Source organism: Eptesicus fuscus, chromosome 6 (assembly GCF_027574615.1).
Source record: "Eptesicus fuscus isolate TK198812 chromosome 6, DD_ASM_mEF_20220401, whole genome shotgun sequence".
Taxonomy (NCBI): Eukaryota; Metazoa; Chordata; class Mammalia; order Chiroptera; family Vespertilionidae; genus Eptesicus; species Eptesicus fuscus.
This window is the reverse complement of record NC_072478.1, coordinates 34,069,963-34,081,741: the sequence shown is the minus strand read 5'-3', so window position 1 is coordinate 34,081,741 and position 11,779 is coordinate 34,069,963. Positions and strand designations below refer to the sequence as shown.

The 11,779-nt window shown below is 40.8% G+C and overlaps 1 protein-coding gene and 1 long non-coding RNA gene across 2 annotated transcripts in view; both read left to right on the top strand.

The window, feature by feature from the left end:
* The first annotated feature begins 1,683 nt into the window (after window positions 1-1,683).
* Window positions 1,684-11,779, top strand: part of XKR6 (XK related 6) — a 234,341-nt gene continuing 224,245 nt past the window's right edge. The window contains exon 1 of the mRNA XM_008150761.3: window positions 1,684-2,960. Within this exon, the coding sequence (XP_008148983.1) occupies window positions 2,200-2,960 (761 nt within the window). The 5' untranslated portion in view covers window positions 1,684-2,199. The remainder of the gene's footprint in view (window positions 2,961-11,779) is intronic.
* LOC129149440 (uncharacterized) overlaps window positions 7,397-11,779 on the top strand; it is a 50,054-nt gene continuing 45,671 nt past the window's right edge. The window contains exon 1 of the long non-coding RNA XR_008556333.1: window positions 7,397-7,422. This is a non-coding gene — a long non-coding RNA (uncharacterized LOC129149440). The remainder of the gene's footprint in view (window positions 7,423-11,779) is intronic.

The window sequence follows — 11,779 nt, the reverse complement described above, 5'->3', positions numbered from 1 at the left end:
ACCATTTATTTAGTGTCTATTCTCTATTACTATCTATCAAGTATCATGGTGAGAGATTTGAATGGATTACCACTTTTAATTTGCCCTACAACTTTTCAAAGAAAGCCCTATTATTATCCTATAACGTAGGATATTGAAGTTTAAAGATGTCAACTCTCTTGCTCACATCATTCACATTATTTCAGTGGAATTGGGATCCAACCCTGGGCAATCCTACTGTATGTTTATGCCATCTTTCTCAGGTGTTATTAATTCAAATTCAGCAAAGGAAGAAATAGAACCCCATCTATATGCAGAAATAACCCTTACCAGCTGGCTAGAAGTATTACTACCATAGAACAAGAGGCTTAAATCATAGTATGAAATAAAAGGCTACAGCTATATGACTTGTTTCCAAAAGATTTTGGAATTATTCCTCTACCCCCCAAAACAAATGACTGGTGTAAAAATTCTCAATGGGTACTTTCTGTAAAGTCTTTTACAAGCTTTATTTAACTTGGCATAAATACTCATGAAAAGTTATGTCCTGAAATGTGGACTCCTCACCTTTCCCTGCCACTCCCAAAACTTAACAAAGTGCTATAGAGTTAAATATCAGACATCAAAATAGCATTACTAAAAATTTCAAAGGCACTTTTCTTCCATAAAAACTCAATGCCATCCATACAAATATCACCCAATTTGTCCTCAGCATTCCAAAGAAAGTTATTGGCATTATTAGAAGGTCTTACTGAAGGAGGAAGTAGACAGAATCAGAAAAATGAGTACAAAAATTCAAAAAGGTCAATGAGAAAAATGCGTTCACTTTTTTTTTCCTATTTTTAACTTCAAAATGTTCCTTTCACCTGATCAGTAACGACTATAACCATGTAGCTTGCTCTATAAGGCTTCAAATATACTTTCACTGGAAGATTATTATAATTCAAATCCATTCAGTGCTGCTTCACTTTTGTAATTTGTTAGTTAAGATTAAATAGTTTACCCTGCACCTATTTTAATGACATAGCACATTGATAACATTTTCACTCATTTAAAGCTATGTTTACTGACAGAGTCTTAGCACCAAAAATTCTAAAAGGCAATCTTCACACATTCAAATAGCCTGAAAAGTAATCGATACAGCTTAACCCCTTGCTAGTTCTGAATTTTCCAAATTAAGGTCACAGAATTTTAAAATCCCATACTTAAAAAAGAAAAAAAGTTGATAGAAATACATCAATGGGGGAAGATGATACACTCAAGGTCACAATGTGCCAATTCAATCTTTGCTCCAACACTCAAGATGCAATCAGGCTGATGTTTAACTGGATTTTGCCTGGAGTTTTCTTAAGGGAACTGTGAAAACTTTATTACAAAAGATGGTAAAGTTGTCAGTGACAGGAAAATCAGGGGGTCAACAGAGGTAAAAGAGGAAGGAGGTATTTAAATAGTAGTGAGAATCAGTATGTTGTGAGTAGGAATCTAAACTGACTTATGTAATTTCTAAAGACCCCCAAACAAGAAAAGAATAAAAGGTACTTTTGAAAAGAAAACACACACAAAACAGCCAAAGAGGTGAGACACAGCCATTTTGATGGGGAGGGGGGGGTGTCTAACTATACAATGAGGTCATCCTATCTCCCGGAAGTGACATGTAATCACCTGCTTTGCACTAGCTCCGCCCCTTCCTCCAGAGGTCCCGCCCCTCCGCCAGCAGCCGGGAGGGTGTTAGGGGGCGTTTCTCCAGGAGGAAAGCTGTGAGCTGCGACGCTGAGGAAGGGGACCCCAAAACGTCTGGCACTGCCCCCTCCAGGGATCACTTTGGACCGCCTCACTCGTCCCAGCAGGGTTCAGAAACGCCGAGGGGTCAACCTGATGGGTTTCGGGGTCAACGGAAGAGGGGAAGGGGAGCCCTGGCGGGGAGAACCCCCCGGCCCCCCGCCCAGCAGCTGAGGCATAGGAGGGCGGCCATCTTGGCCGGGTGGGTAGGGCTGGGGAGCTACGGGCGCCGTGTGATTGGGGGGCTCGCCCGGAAGTGACGCCAACTACCCGGAAGCGGAGGGGGTTCCCTGGCCCACTCCCCCCTCGTTCGTTTGCTCCCCCGCTTCCTCCCCGCCCCCCTTCCTCTCCATTCGTTTTCCCCCCCTCCCCGTTCCCTGCCTTCTTTCCCCCCCACCCGTCCCTCCCCCCCCAACCTCCGGAGCTGGGAAGAGAGTCAAGATGGCGGCGAAATCCGATGGCGGTGGCGTGGGGGTGGGCTTCGCCCAGCTGCACAACCTGGACGAGGCGGTGGGCAGCGGCGGCGAGGAGGACGGGGAGCCCGGGGGAGGCGGCTGCGGCGGCGGCGGAGACGGCAGCGAGCCCGGCGAGAGCAGCTCGCTGCACATCTGCCACTGCTGCAACACCTCCTCGTGCTACTGGGGCTGCCGCTCCGCCTGCCTGCGCTCCCTCCTGGGCAAGAAGCCGCGCCGCAACGCCGCCGCCGCCGACGGGGGGGACCAGCCGCTGCAACCGCCCGGGGCCGCCGGCGCCGACCGCCACCCCCCGACGCCCTCGGCCGCGCGGCCGCAGCCGCCGCAGGTGGAGCGGCCGTGGCTCGACTGCCTGTGGATCGTGCTGGCGCTGCTGGTCTTCTTCGGGGACGTGGGCACCGACCTGTGGCTGGCCCTCGACTACTACCGCAAGGGGGACTACGGCTACTTCGGGCTGACCCTCTTCTTCGTGCTGGTGCCGTCGCTGCTGGTGCAGAGCCTGAGCTTCCGCTGGTTCGTGCAGGACTACACGGGCGGCGGACTGGGCGCCGTGGAGGGGCTCAGCAGCCGGGGTCCCCCCATGATGGGGGCCGGCTACGGCCACGGCGCGGCCCGCGGCGGCCCGGGCGCGGGGGGCTCGGCCACGCCGGGGGCGCAGCGCCTCTGCCGCCTCTCCGTGTGGATCTGGCAGTCGGTCATCCACCTGCTGCAGATGGGGCAGGTGTGGAGGTAAGAGCACTGCGGGGGTGGGGGTGGGGGCTTGGCCAGCGGTCCTGCGAAGGGCCCCGCGGGCGAGGCCGGGGCCCTACGGGGCGCGTTCCGCCCTCGAGGTGCCTCGCAGGTGGGCCCCTCTGACGGGCCGGGCCCGGGGTCTTGAAGGAGGGGTTTGACGCGCACTTCCCCCGGCGTCTCAAAAAGACCATCTTTTTGATCTGGAACCTTGGCCACGCCTTTTGGCCCAGGGAGGCCCAAGTCCCGCTGTTTGTCTGCATCCTTGGTTCGCACTTATCAGAGACCCTGCCTCATCCTTCCCCTCCCCCCATCTCTGTAGACCTCGGTATCCCCGTTGTCCCTTTCCCCTGTATCTTAAGATAACCAGCCGCTAGAGCTTTTTATCTGCACCCCAGCTCTTCTCCTGGGGCGGGGTGGTGGTGGTGGTGGGGGGAACCTTCCTTCTTCCAGCCGGTTTGCACTCGGTTTTGTCCCCCGGTGAGACATCTTCCCCTCTTCCCCCGTCTTCTCTCCGCAGTGGCCTGTGTGGGGCCCTGTGCAAACCCCCTTGCAGCCTCTTTATTTAGCACTCCCTTATTCCACGCCCCCTCCCCTCCCCCCTTCCTGCAATCCCATCCCCAGCAAATGATTCCAAACCGCTGCCCTCCTTGAAGGAAAAAATGACTTTTTTTCCCTCTGGATTAGACGTGCCCTTTTCTTAGTGACAGGTAAAATTGTGTAGTGTGCGATGAGTGTAAGCGTTTGTTTTTAATTCTCACCTCCTGAAAATCAGTTAGCCACCTAGACACCTATTCTGATGGAACCTTGGTTTTGGTAGCCAGGCCAGTGTGTAGGTGATTTACATCTACACAAGCCCTAAGCTTGGCCCTGCAGCACTTTCCAAACCCTTTTGTAAATTTCCCGTGTGCCAGGTGAATCCCTCAAACACCATTTGCAGATGTTCTTTCTGCCAGCAGTCTTAAATGGCTAAACTAAGGAAATGATCCTATTAAAACCTCGGTAAATCTGTGCTCTCAAACTTAAATCAGCTTGAGTGTGTTTTGGGAACAGTGAGTTGTAGGTTAGAGCATTTTCAAGAGAAAAAAAAAATCGTATTGAAGATGAATTACACAGAGCTCTTGAGGTAGATTGCTTCTGTGAGAAGACATTTTGCCTCGATTGTTCCGACTCCTCCACCTAGTAGGAGATTTTAGGTGCTCACTGTTTTAGTTAACTAAGATAAAGTTCATGTCTTTTGGATGTTTGTGCAAATCTCTGTTCAGAATTTCAAATAAAAATGTTTCAGAAAGCATGGGATTGAGTTAATGAAATCTTGAAAGTGACTGTAAGAACTCTGTCCCACAAAATTTACATGCAAATTCTGAATAGGGGACGTGAGTGGTTTCCTGGTCCGCCCAGGGTTGTTTATTGGTGTTCCTGAATGGAACCAAGCAACCTTTTTTCTAGCTGTATTTTCTGTAGATAATTTGTTTCCTGCTGATAACTTTTTAAGAAGAGGGGGGAATGAAATAGAAAAAAAGTAGTTGACTTTTAGCTATTTTGAGCATAGCCTGTGGTGAAGTAAAATTTTGAATTTGAAATCTAAACTTAAAACACCCATAAACCCTATACTGAATCTAAAGTACTGTGTTCGATATTGGGGATACCTATTGTGATTTCTTGCAGCTTGATAAGGTATAAAGGAATACAGGGGGAGAGGGACAAAAACTGTGGAGAAGAGAAAGATTTTGAAATAGTAGCAAACTTTAACAGCATGTATTTAATAACTGAACAAGCTGAAGTCACTTATCTCTCTCCATGTCTTAGACTCCTAAGTGTGGGCAATCAAAAGCTTGGTGTCAGGTTAAAATTCCTGAGAGAATTGTTTCTAATGTAATCTATCCTAGCTATTTATTAGTAGTAAGCTTTCGAGATATAATGAAATTGGAGTTCAGTTTCACAAAATTTTTAGGTAGGGTAATTTTCCCTCAACCAACCTAAATCTTAATTGTATTTGGGCAGAGTAGAAGTCCAGATTTTGGAACAAACTGACAAGTACATTTACGTGTAAATTTCGCTTTTATGGTTGTTTAAAAGGGCAGTGCATTATTTTCCCAGACCTTCATTGATATTTCAAGGTCTACAGATACACACACACACACACACACACACACATATATATATATATTTGTTTTTATTTTTTTTTAAGTATGTTTTTATTGATTTCAGAGAGGAAGGGAGAGGGAGAGAGAAACATCAGTGTTGAGAGACTCATTGATCAGCTGCCTCCTGCACCCCCCCCACTGGGTATCAATCCACTACCCGGGCATGTGCCCCAACCTGAATTGAACAGTGACCTCCTGGTTCAACGCTCAACCACTGAGCCACGCCTGCCGGGCTGTTTGGTTTGTTTTAAAAGATGCGTGTGATTTTATTGTCTGAATTGTTTTAGTCTTTTTTTCAAGATTAGAATATATGTCTAAATATTTCATTAAGTTTTAAAAGTATAATGTACTAAAAGAGATGCTAATTCAGTGAAGTTATTTATTCTAACATAGCAATACTTCAGAGGAAATACTTTCTGAGGAAGGATTTTATTTTTATTTTTTCCAGTAAGCTGGTTGTGCTTGAAAAACTCCAGGAGCAGAGTCTGCTCTTTAATACCTGCTAGGCATGTGGCTTGCATAGAAATTCATATGGAAAGCTTAGGAGAAAGGGTTTTATTCTTTTCTTGTTTTAATCTCTTGGCAAATTACTTGTCAGTGTGTATAAACATACATCATCTCAGTTTTTACTGCAGCTCCTTTGGGGTTACAGTTGTTCTCTTATTCATATTAATTACTTGAATTTTGCTATTTTATGTGGTCATGTTATATAAAGGTTAGGATCTAGGAATTATATCATTGATTTGGGCCACATAAGAAAAGATGTTGGTGAAGTTGTACATAGTTAAAACTGGTTCCACTAAACCATGAGTTCCTAGCTCTTCACATGCTTTTGTTTTTTAAATGTAAAATTATTTGACTTTGGCTTGGACAAAGCACAGTGCTTAAGAAAATTTAGTTTTCCTTTATAGTAAGGTGGTAAACTTCTATGCATGTTGACTTTCTTTTCAAGATGGAAAATCTGGACATCTCTTTCACCAAAAAACTTTGCAGAATGTAAGAAAGTATTTTTGGCTGGGCCAAAATTGGAGCATGGAAGGGTAATCTGTAGGATGACTTGGTCATGACCCTTCTTTGCATAGCACTACTGGGATTATTTAATGCATCTTTTACCCTCACTAATTACTTAACATGTAACTTCCTTTGTAGCTGTATGTGTTCTATTTTTCAGGTGCTTTTCCTAGGGGTAACAGGTATATGAGTCACTCATACTGGGGATATGAGTCACACTGGGCCTCAATTCAGTACAATGTGTTGTTATTAGAAAGTGAGATCATTTTCTTGGAGGGTTAGACTTTAGGAACATTTTGATTTAGTTTGCATATTGCATTGTTGTATGTAAGTTTTTCCTTCAACATATTAGCCTTTCTTTGCTTTTGTGCTACATTTAGAGGGTGCTTAAGTGTGTTGGCAGTTCTCTGCAGTCTAGAAGCAACAGTTCTTTGAAATTTCATTTAATGTCAATGCTAAATCATTAATCTCCCTTTTTATTTATATTTCTTATGAGTATGCTTTCACCCTTCTGTTTTACCAAGTAAAAGAGGAATTTGCTTAAGATCTTAATGGTATTTGTGATTTTTAAAGGGAATATCAGCTCCCCTTTCTCTTGGGGGATGAGATGGGGTAGAGGGTTGCCTTCAAGGGAGAAAAAAGAAAAAGGAGTTTCAAATATTATAATGGCATCACATATCTGTGAACAGTAAAGCTTTGTTTTAGTATTTTTTGTTTGTTTGTTTTTAAGACTTTGGTCATAGGGACACAGCTCTCTAGATAATCAGTAGTAAATGGTGCTGGGCTGGTGAAGAGGTAAATATACTTTTTAAATGTGTAGGGATTCTTGGTATGCTATGGGGCTTTGTTCTTATTAAATATTTTAGAATAGTGGTGTTTGTTGTTTGTTTTTTTTAACTCTGGCTGAGAATAGAACCTACTACAGCTTTAAAAAAATACAAAAAGAAAGAAATGCTCTAGCATTGCTGGGCCTGCTGAAGAAGAATCCCAAGGTGGGACCTAAGTAGTGTTATTTTTAGAAGCTCCACAGGTGGTCAGATGTGCAGCCAGGTATGAGAAACACATTTAGAATTGGGTTTCAGGCTTGTTTCATTTGGAGATTGTTATTGGATTTGTTCTTAATAAATATGAACAATAAATATGATGGAACAATTGGGAATGGAATGCTTTGGTACTCTGAAGTTTGGTTCCTGGACAACACCGTAACAAAATGACTTTACCTTGGAAACACTAGTCTCTAAAAGCACTTGGCTGTCTCCAGTGTATGCACTTATGGTACTCAGTGTTTTTTCCTTTGAGCCCAAGTATGCATCTTATCTTTTTAAAGGATTCCTAAATTCAGAGCAGTTTTCAATCAGTGTAGCCCACTTCTCTGCCTTTTATGTGATTCAAATAGTGCTTTTATGATTATGTTGAATGTAAAAGGTATATTTTAATTTTAAAGTGATTCTCTTAAGTAGGCTTGAGGTAAACATAACTGGGATTATAAGAGATATTGGACTAAGCGATCTGTAATATCCCTCTATCTCTAAGATCTTGTGATTTAAGAAATTCATTCTTGTGGGGCTGGTGGACTAGTTATAGTCACATTAAAAGATTATATACATGTATTTGTGTGTGTGTGTGTCTGTATGTCTGTTTAAAGGGGGCTTTATATGTCTGCCTGTTATTGGGTAGGAATTTCAGTATTGTAAAAATATAATTGTTTTTCAGTGTATCCATAAATTTAATGGAATTCTGGTTCAAAATTCAATGGAAATTTTTGAGGAGAAACTGATCTGAGAAAAGTAAATGTGTTTTGAGTAGTCAAAAAACCCTTGAAAAAGTTGAGATTTATCTTCGTAGAAAGTGGATGTGCTTTAAAGTATTAATAATTTGAACAATGTGCTTCTGGCAGAGGAATTAAGCATATAGGTAGTGAAGCAGAAAATGTGAAATAAATTGACAGGTTCGTGGGAATTTAGACAGTAAAGGTAGCACTTCCAATCAGTGAATGGGAACAAGATCATTTAACAAATGATATTGAGGCCATTGACTATCCAGTTAGGGGGAAAAGTTGATCTCTACATAAACAAAAATTCTAAAAGAAAGAAAGATGCAATAAAATACTAAACTGTAAAAACTCTAAAAGAAAGTGTATGATAATAATTTTATGCTCTTGCAATGGGCAGGCATTTTGATACCATCAAGAAAAAAGGGTCAAATTTAACAACATAAAGTCTCATCTAGTTATCCTCACTTGAAAAATTATAGAAAAACATGAATTAAATTTAGACAGGGAGCTAGTACTTCCTAAAGGATAGTGACTATGAAGAGAACAACTCTGAAGATTATTTTTGAGTTAACAGAAACAGTAAAAACTTGACATTTATGGTGAATTTTTAAGGAAAGGTTATGAAAAAATGCCATACTTTGAGTAAAATTGCAACTAGTGATAAAATATAGTTATTTCCAGGATGATCTAGGAAGAAAACCTCAAAATCTGTATTACGGAAGTCTAGCAGTCCAGAAATATAATAGGCACATATCAGAATTCATAAGCAGTTCGTTTCTGTCTTTTACATCATTTGCTTTGATTTTTCAAACTTTATCCATAAGGTCAATTAGTTAGGCTTATGTAATGGATAATTTCTGGATTGTTGAAAAGATTCTGTAGGATGCAAAAAGAAATAAACCGTGTAGTAAATTTTGCTATTTTCACCATGGATTGGTTTGCTTTTATAGTATGCTCTCTGCAAATAATTGGGGCTAAAACTTTAGTTTACTCCCCAGGATATTTTGTTTATTTACTTCATTTTATTCAGAAATTCTGGATTTCTTATTTAGCTCTGAATGAGTTAAGTTAAAAAAATCATAAAAATATAGCCTCATTTAAAAAGTTCAATGAATTGTCTGTTGCCTGAAGACATTCCACTATTCACCACTATTAGAGATATTTTAACAAATTAAAAAGCACAGGGCATTTCATGGTATCACAGGGGTAGGGAACCTTTTTTCTGCTAAGGGCCACTAGGATATTTATAACATCATTCTCAGGCCATACCAAATTATCAGCTTAAAAATTAGCCTGCTATATGTGGTCAAACATTTAATTAACTCACCCCTACTGCCTTGGCAGGGCCAGACCAAATGGTTTCGGCCTGTGGGCCAGATGTTCCCACCCCCGAATAAAGGGAACATTGGAGTTGAGAAATCAGATTTATCATTCTACAAGTTACCAAAAACTCTGATAGTAGTTTCCTCATATTGTATTTAGCAAATAAGGAGTTAAATTGATTGATCTTTAAGGTCCTTTCAATTTTGAAAAGTCTGTTATGGTATTGGTATTATTAATGCTCTGAAGTTTTAAAGAAAGAATTTCAGACTCTAATTTGAACAATTAAAATATTAAAAAATGTATAGGTTTCCCAGGAATTGTTTGAAGTCCTGTCATATGTTATTTTGACTTATTGTTAAATAAATTCTCATTATTTTTAGTCACTTTGCTACCTATAAAGGCATATATATCTCTCCTGTTAATGTTAAAATTTATAGTAGATTAGACTTCTTGAGAAACTTGTTATGCTGGTTTATTAGCTAATTTTGTGAATTTGCAATTTTAGGTAAAATGAAAGTATTTTACATTGCTCATTTTTTATAGTTTTCTTTTTAAAAATTTCTTTTTTTAGAAGAGCAAGCAAGAATTTATTGACTGCATAAAAACACATTTTCTAGTAGGACAGTGAAACAAAGAAGGGCATAGAAGATGCAACAGGAGAGCCCAGGCTGGGCTGCTTTGGCTCAATGAGAAGTCAGAGAAAAGGGGACCTTGGAGACAGGTTCAGTGGGGTTACCCCAGGATGAGCTGCCACTACCCATTGCTCCCCTGGTTGCAAGTCTCATGAGGTCCCTTAGAGTTTAGGAGATAGGTGCCTATGGGGGGTAGATCTGGTATATCATATGATCTTATATACCTTAAAACAAACCACAATATCGTAAGGTATTTTGCATATTGCTAACAAAAAGTTTCTTTTTGTATAGGTATAAATATCACTTTTATCCTGAAATATCAAACAAGTAGTTTTTAAAATAACTTATTCTGAGTGTAACATTTTTGCCTTTTTTTTTAAATTTGAGGAAGCTATTTCTGTTTTATCTTGGTCATCCATTTGTAGAGCATGGTTTGTATACTCATCATTCATTTCTAGGAAGAAATTTGAGTAGTTCACAGAAAGGTAAACAACAGTTTTCTTCACAGTACTTTTGGAAGGGAGGTAGAGTAATTATTGATAACCCTGGCTGGATGCTCATAGGTACATGAAATGGAAACTTTCTTTTTCACCATTATGCCCCCTTTTCATTCCATCTTAAATATACTGGAAACATAAAGAAAGATGGCAAAAGTGAGGAAAACACCAAGTCCATGGCTTGGGAAGCCTGCCAATAAAAGAGCGCTGGCTGGGAATTAGGAACCCAGGCTCTTCCAGACAGCAGACACACTCCACCTTCTCTCTTCAGCCGTGTTTCTTAGAGTGGTCAGAGAACCCTCTGTTTTGGAATAGGCCCAGAGCTTGTTAAAATGTGGATTTATGGGTCTACCACAGGATTAAGGAACTAGAGCCTTGGAGTTTGGGGCCAGGGAATGTGTATTTTTGCTCAGTTTTTATTATTGGAACTTTTAAAAAAATATGTATTTTATTGATTTTTTACAGAGAGGAAGGGAGAGAGATGGAGAATTAGAAACATCGATGAGAGAGAAACATCGATCAGCTGCCTCCTGCACACCTCCTACTGGGGATGTGCCCGCAACCAAGGTATATGCCCTTGACCGGAATCGAACCTGGGATCCTTCAGTCTGCAGGATGACGCTCTATTCACTGAGCCATACTTGTTAGGGCTATTGAAACTTTTAAGCATACAGACTAGAAAGAGTTGTATTTTGAACACCTGGATTCAGTAATTAACATAGACATGTGTTTAACATGTATCATGCAGTTGTATCTCTCCATACTTCACTTCAAATAGTAAATAGAGTAATTCTACATAGCTACAATATCATTACCCTATCTAAGAAAATTAACAATAATACCATAATTATTCCATAATTCTATAAAATCATCTGGTAGCTGCTTCACATTTAAATTTGCCCAGTTGTCCCCAACAATGTCTTTTATAGTTTTTTCCACCTGCAAACAGAGATCTAATCTAAATTCATGTATTGCCTTTATGTTTCTTTAACTCTAGAACAATCCTCATACATTTTTTTTCCTTTATGACATGGACCTTTGCAGAGTCTAGGTCAACTTTTTTGTATCACCTAATTGTTTCCTACATGTGTTGTCTATCTTCTGTATTATAGGTAAACTGTAAGTTGCATCTAGGGTCTTGATTATATTCAGGCTACATATTTTAGTCAGAAGTACTACTTATACTTTATATATGCATTGTATCAGTAGGCACATGATACCTCATTCATCCTACTATTAGCAATGCTAAGTTTACCTCTTGATTAAGGCTCTGACTGCCAGATAAAGGTACATTTTCCTGATTGCAATCAGTAAGTAACTCATGGGGTAATATTTTGAAAAGGTGTCACTATGCTGTTTCCTAATAACCTTTTACCTAGTAGTTTTAGTGGCCATTGAGAATCCTTGCTTGAATCAGTTATGAAATTGTTGGTGG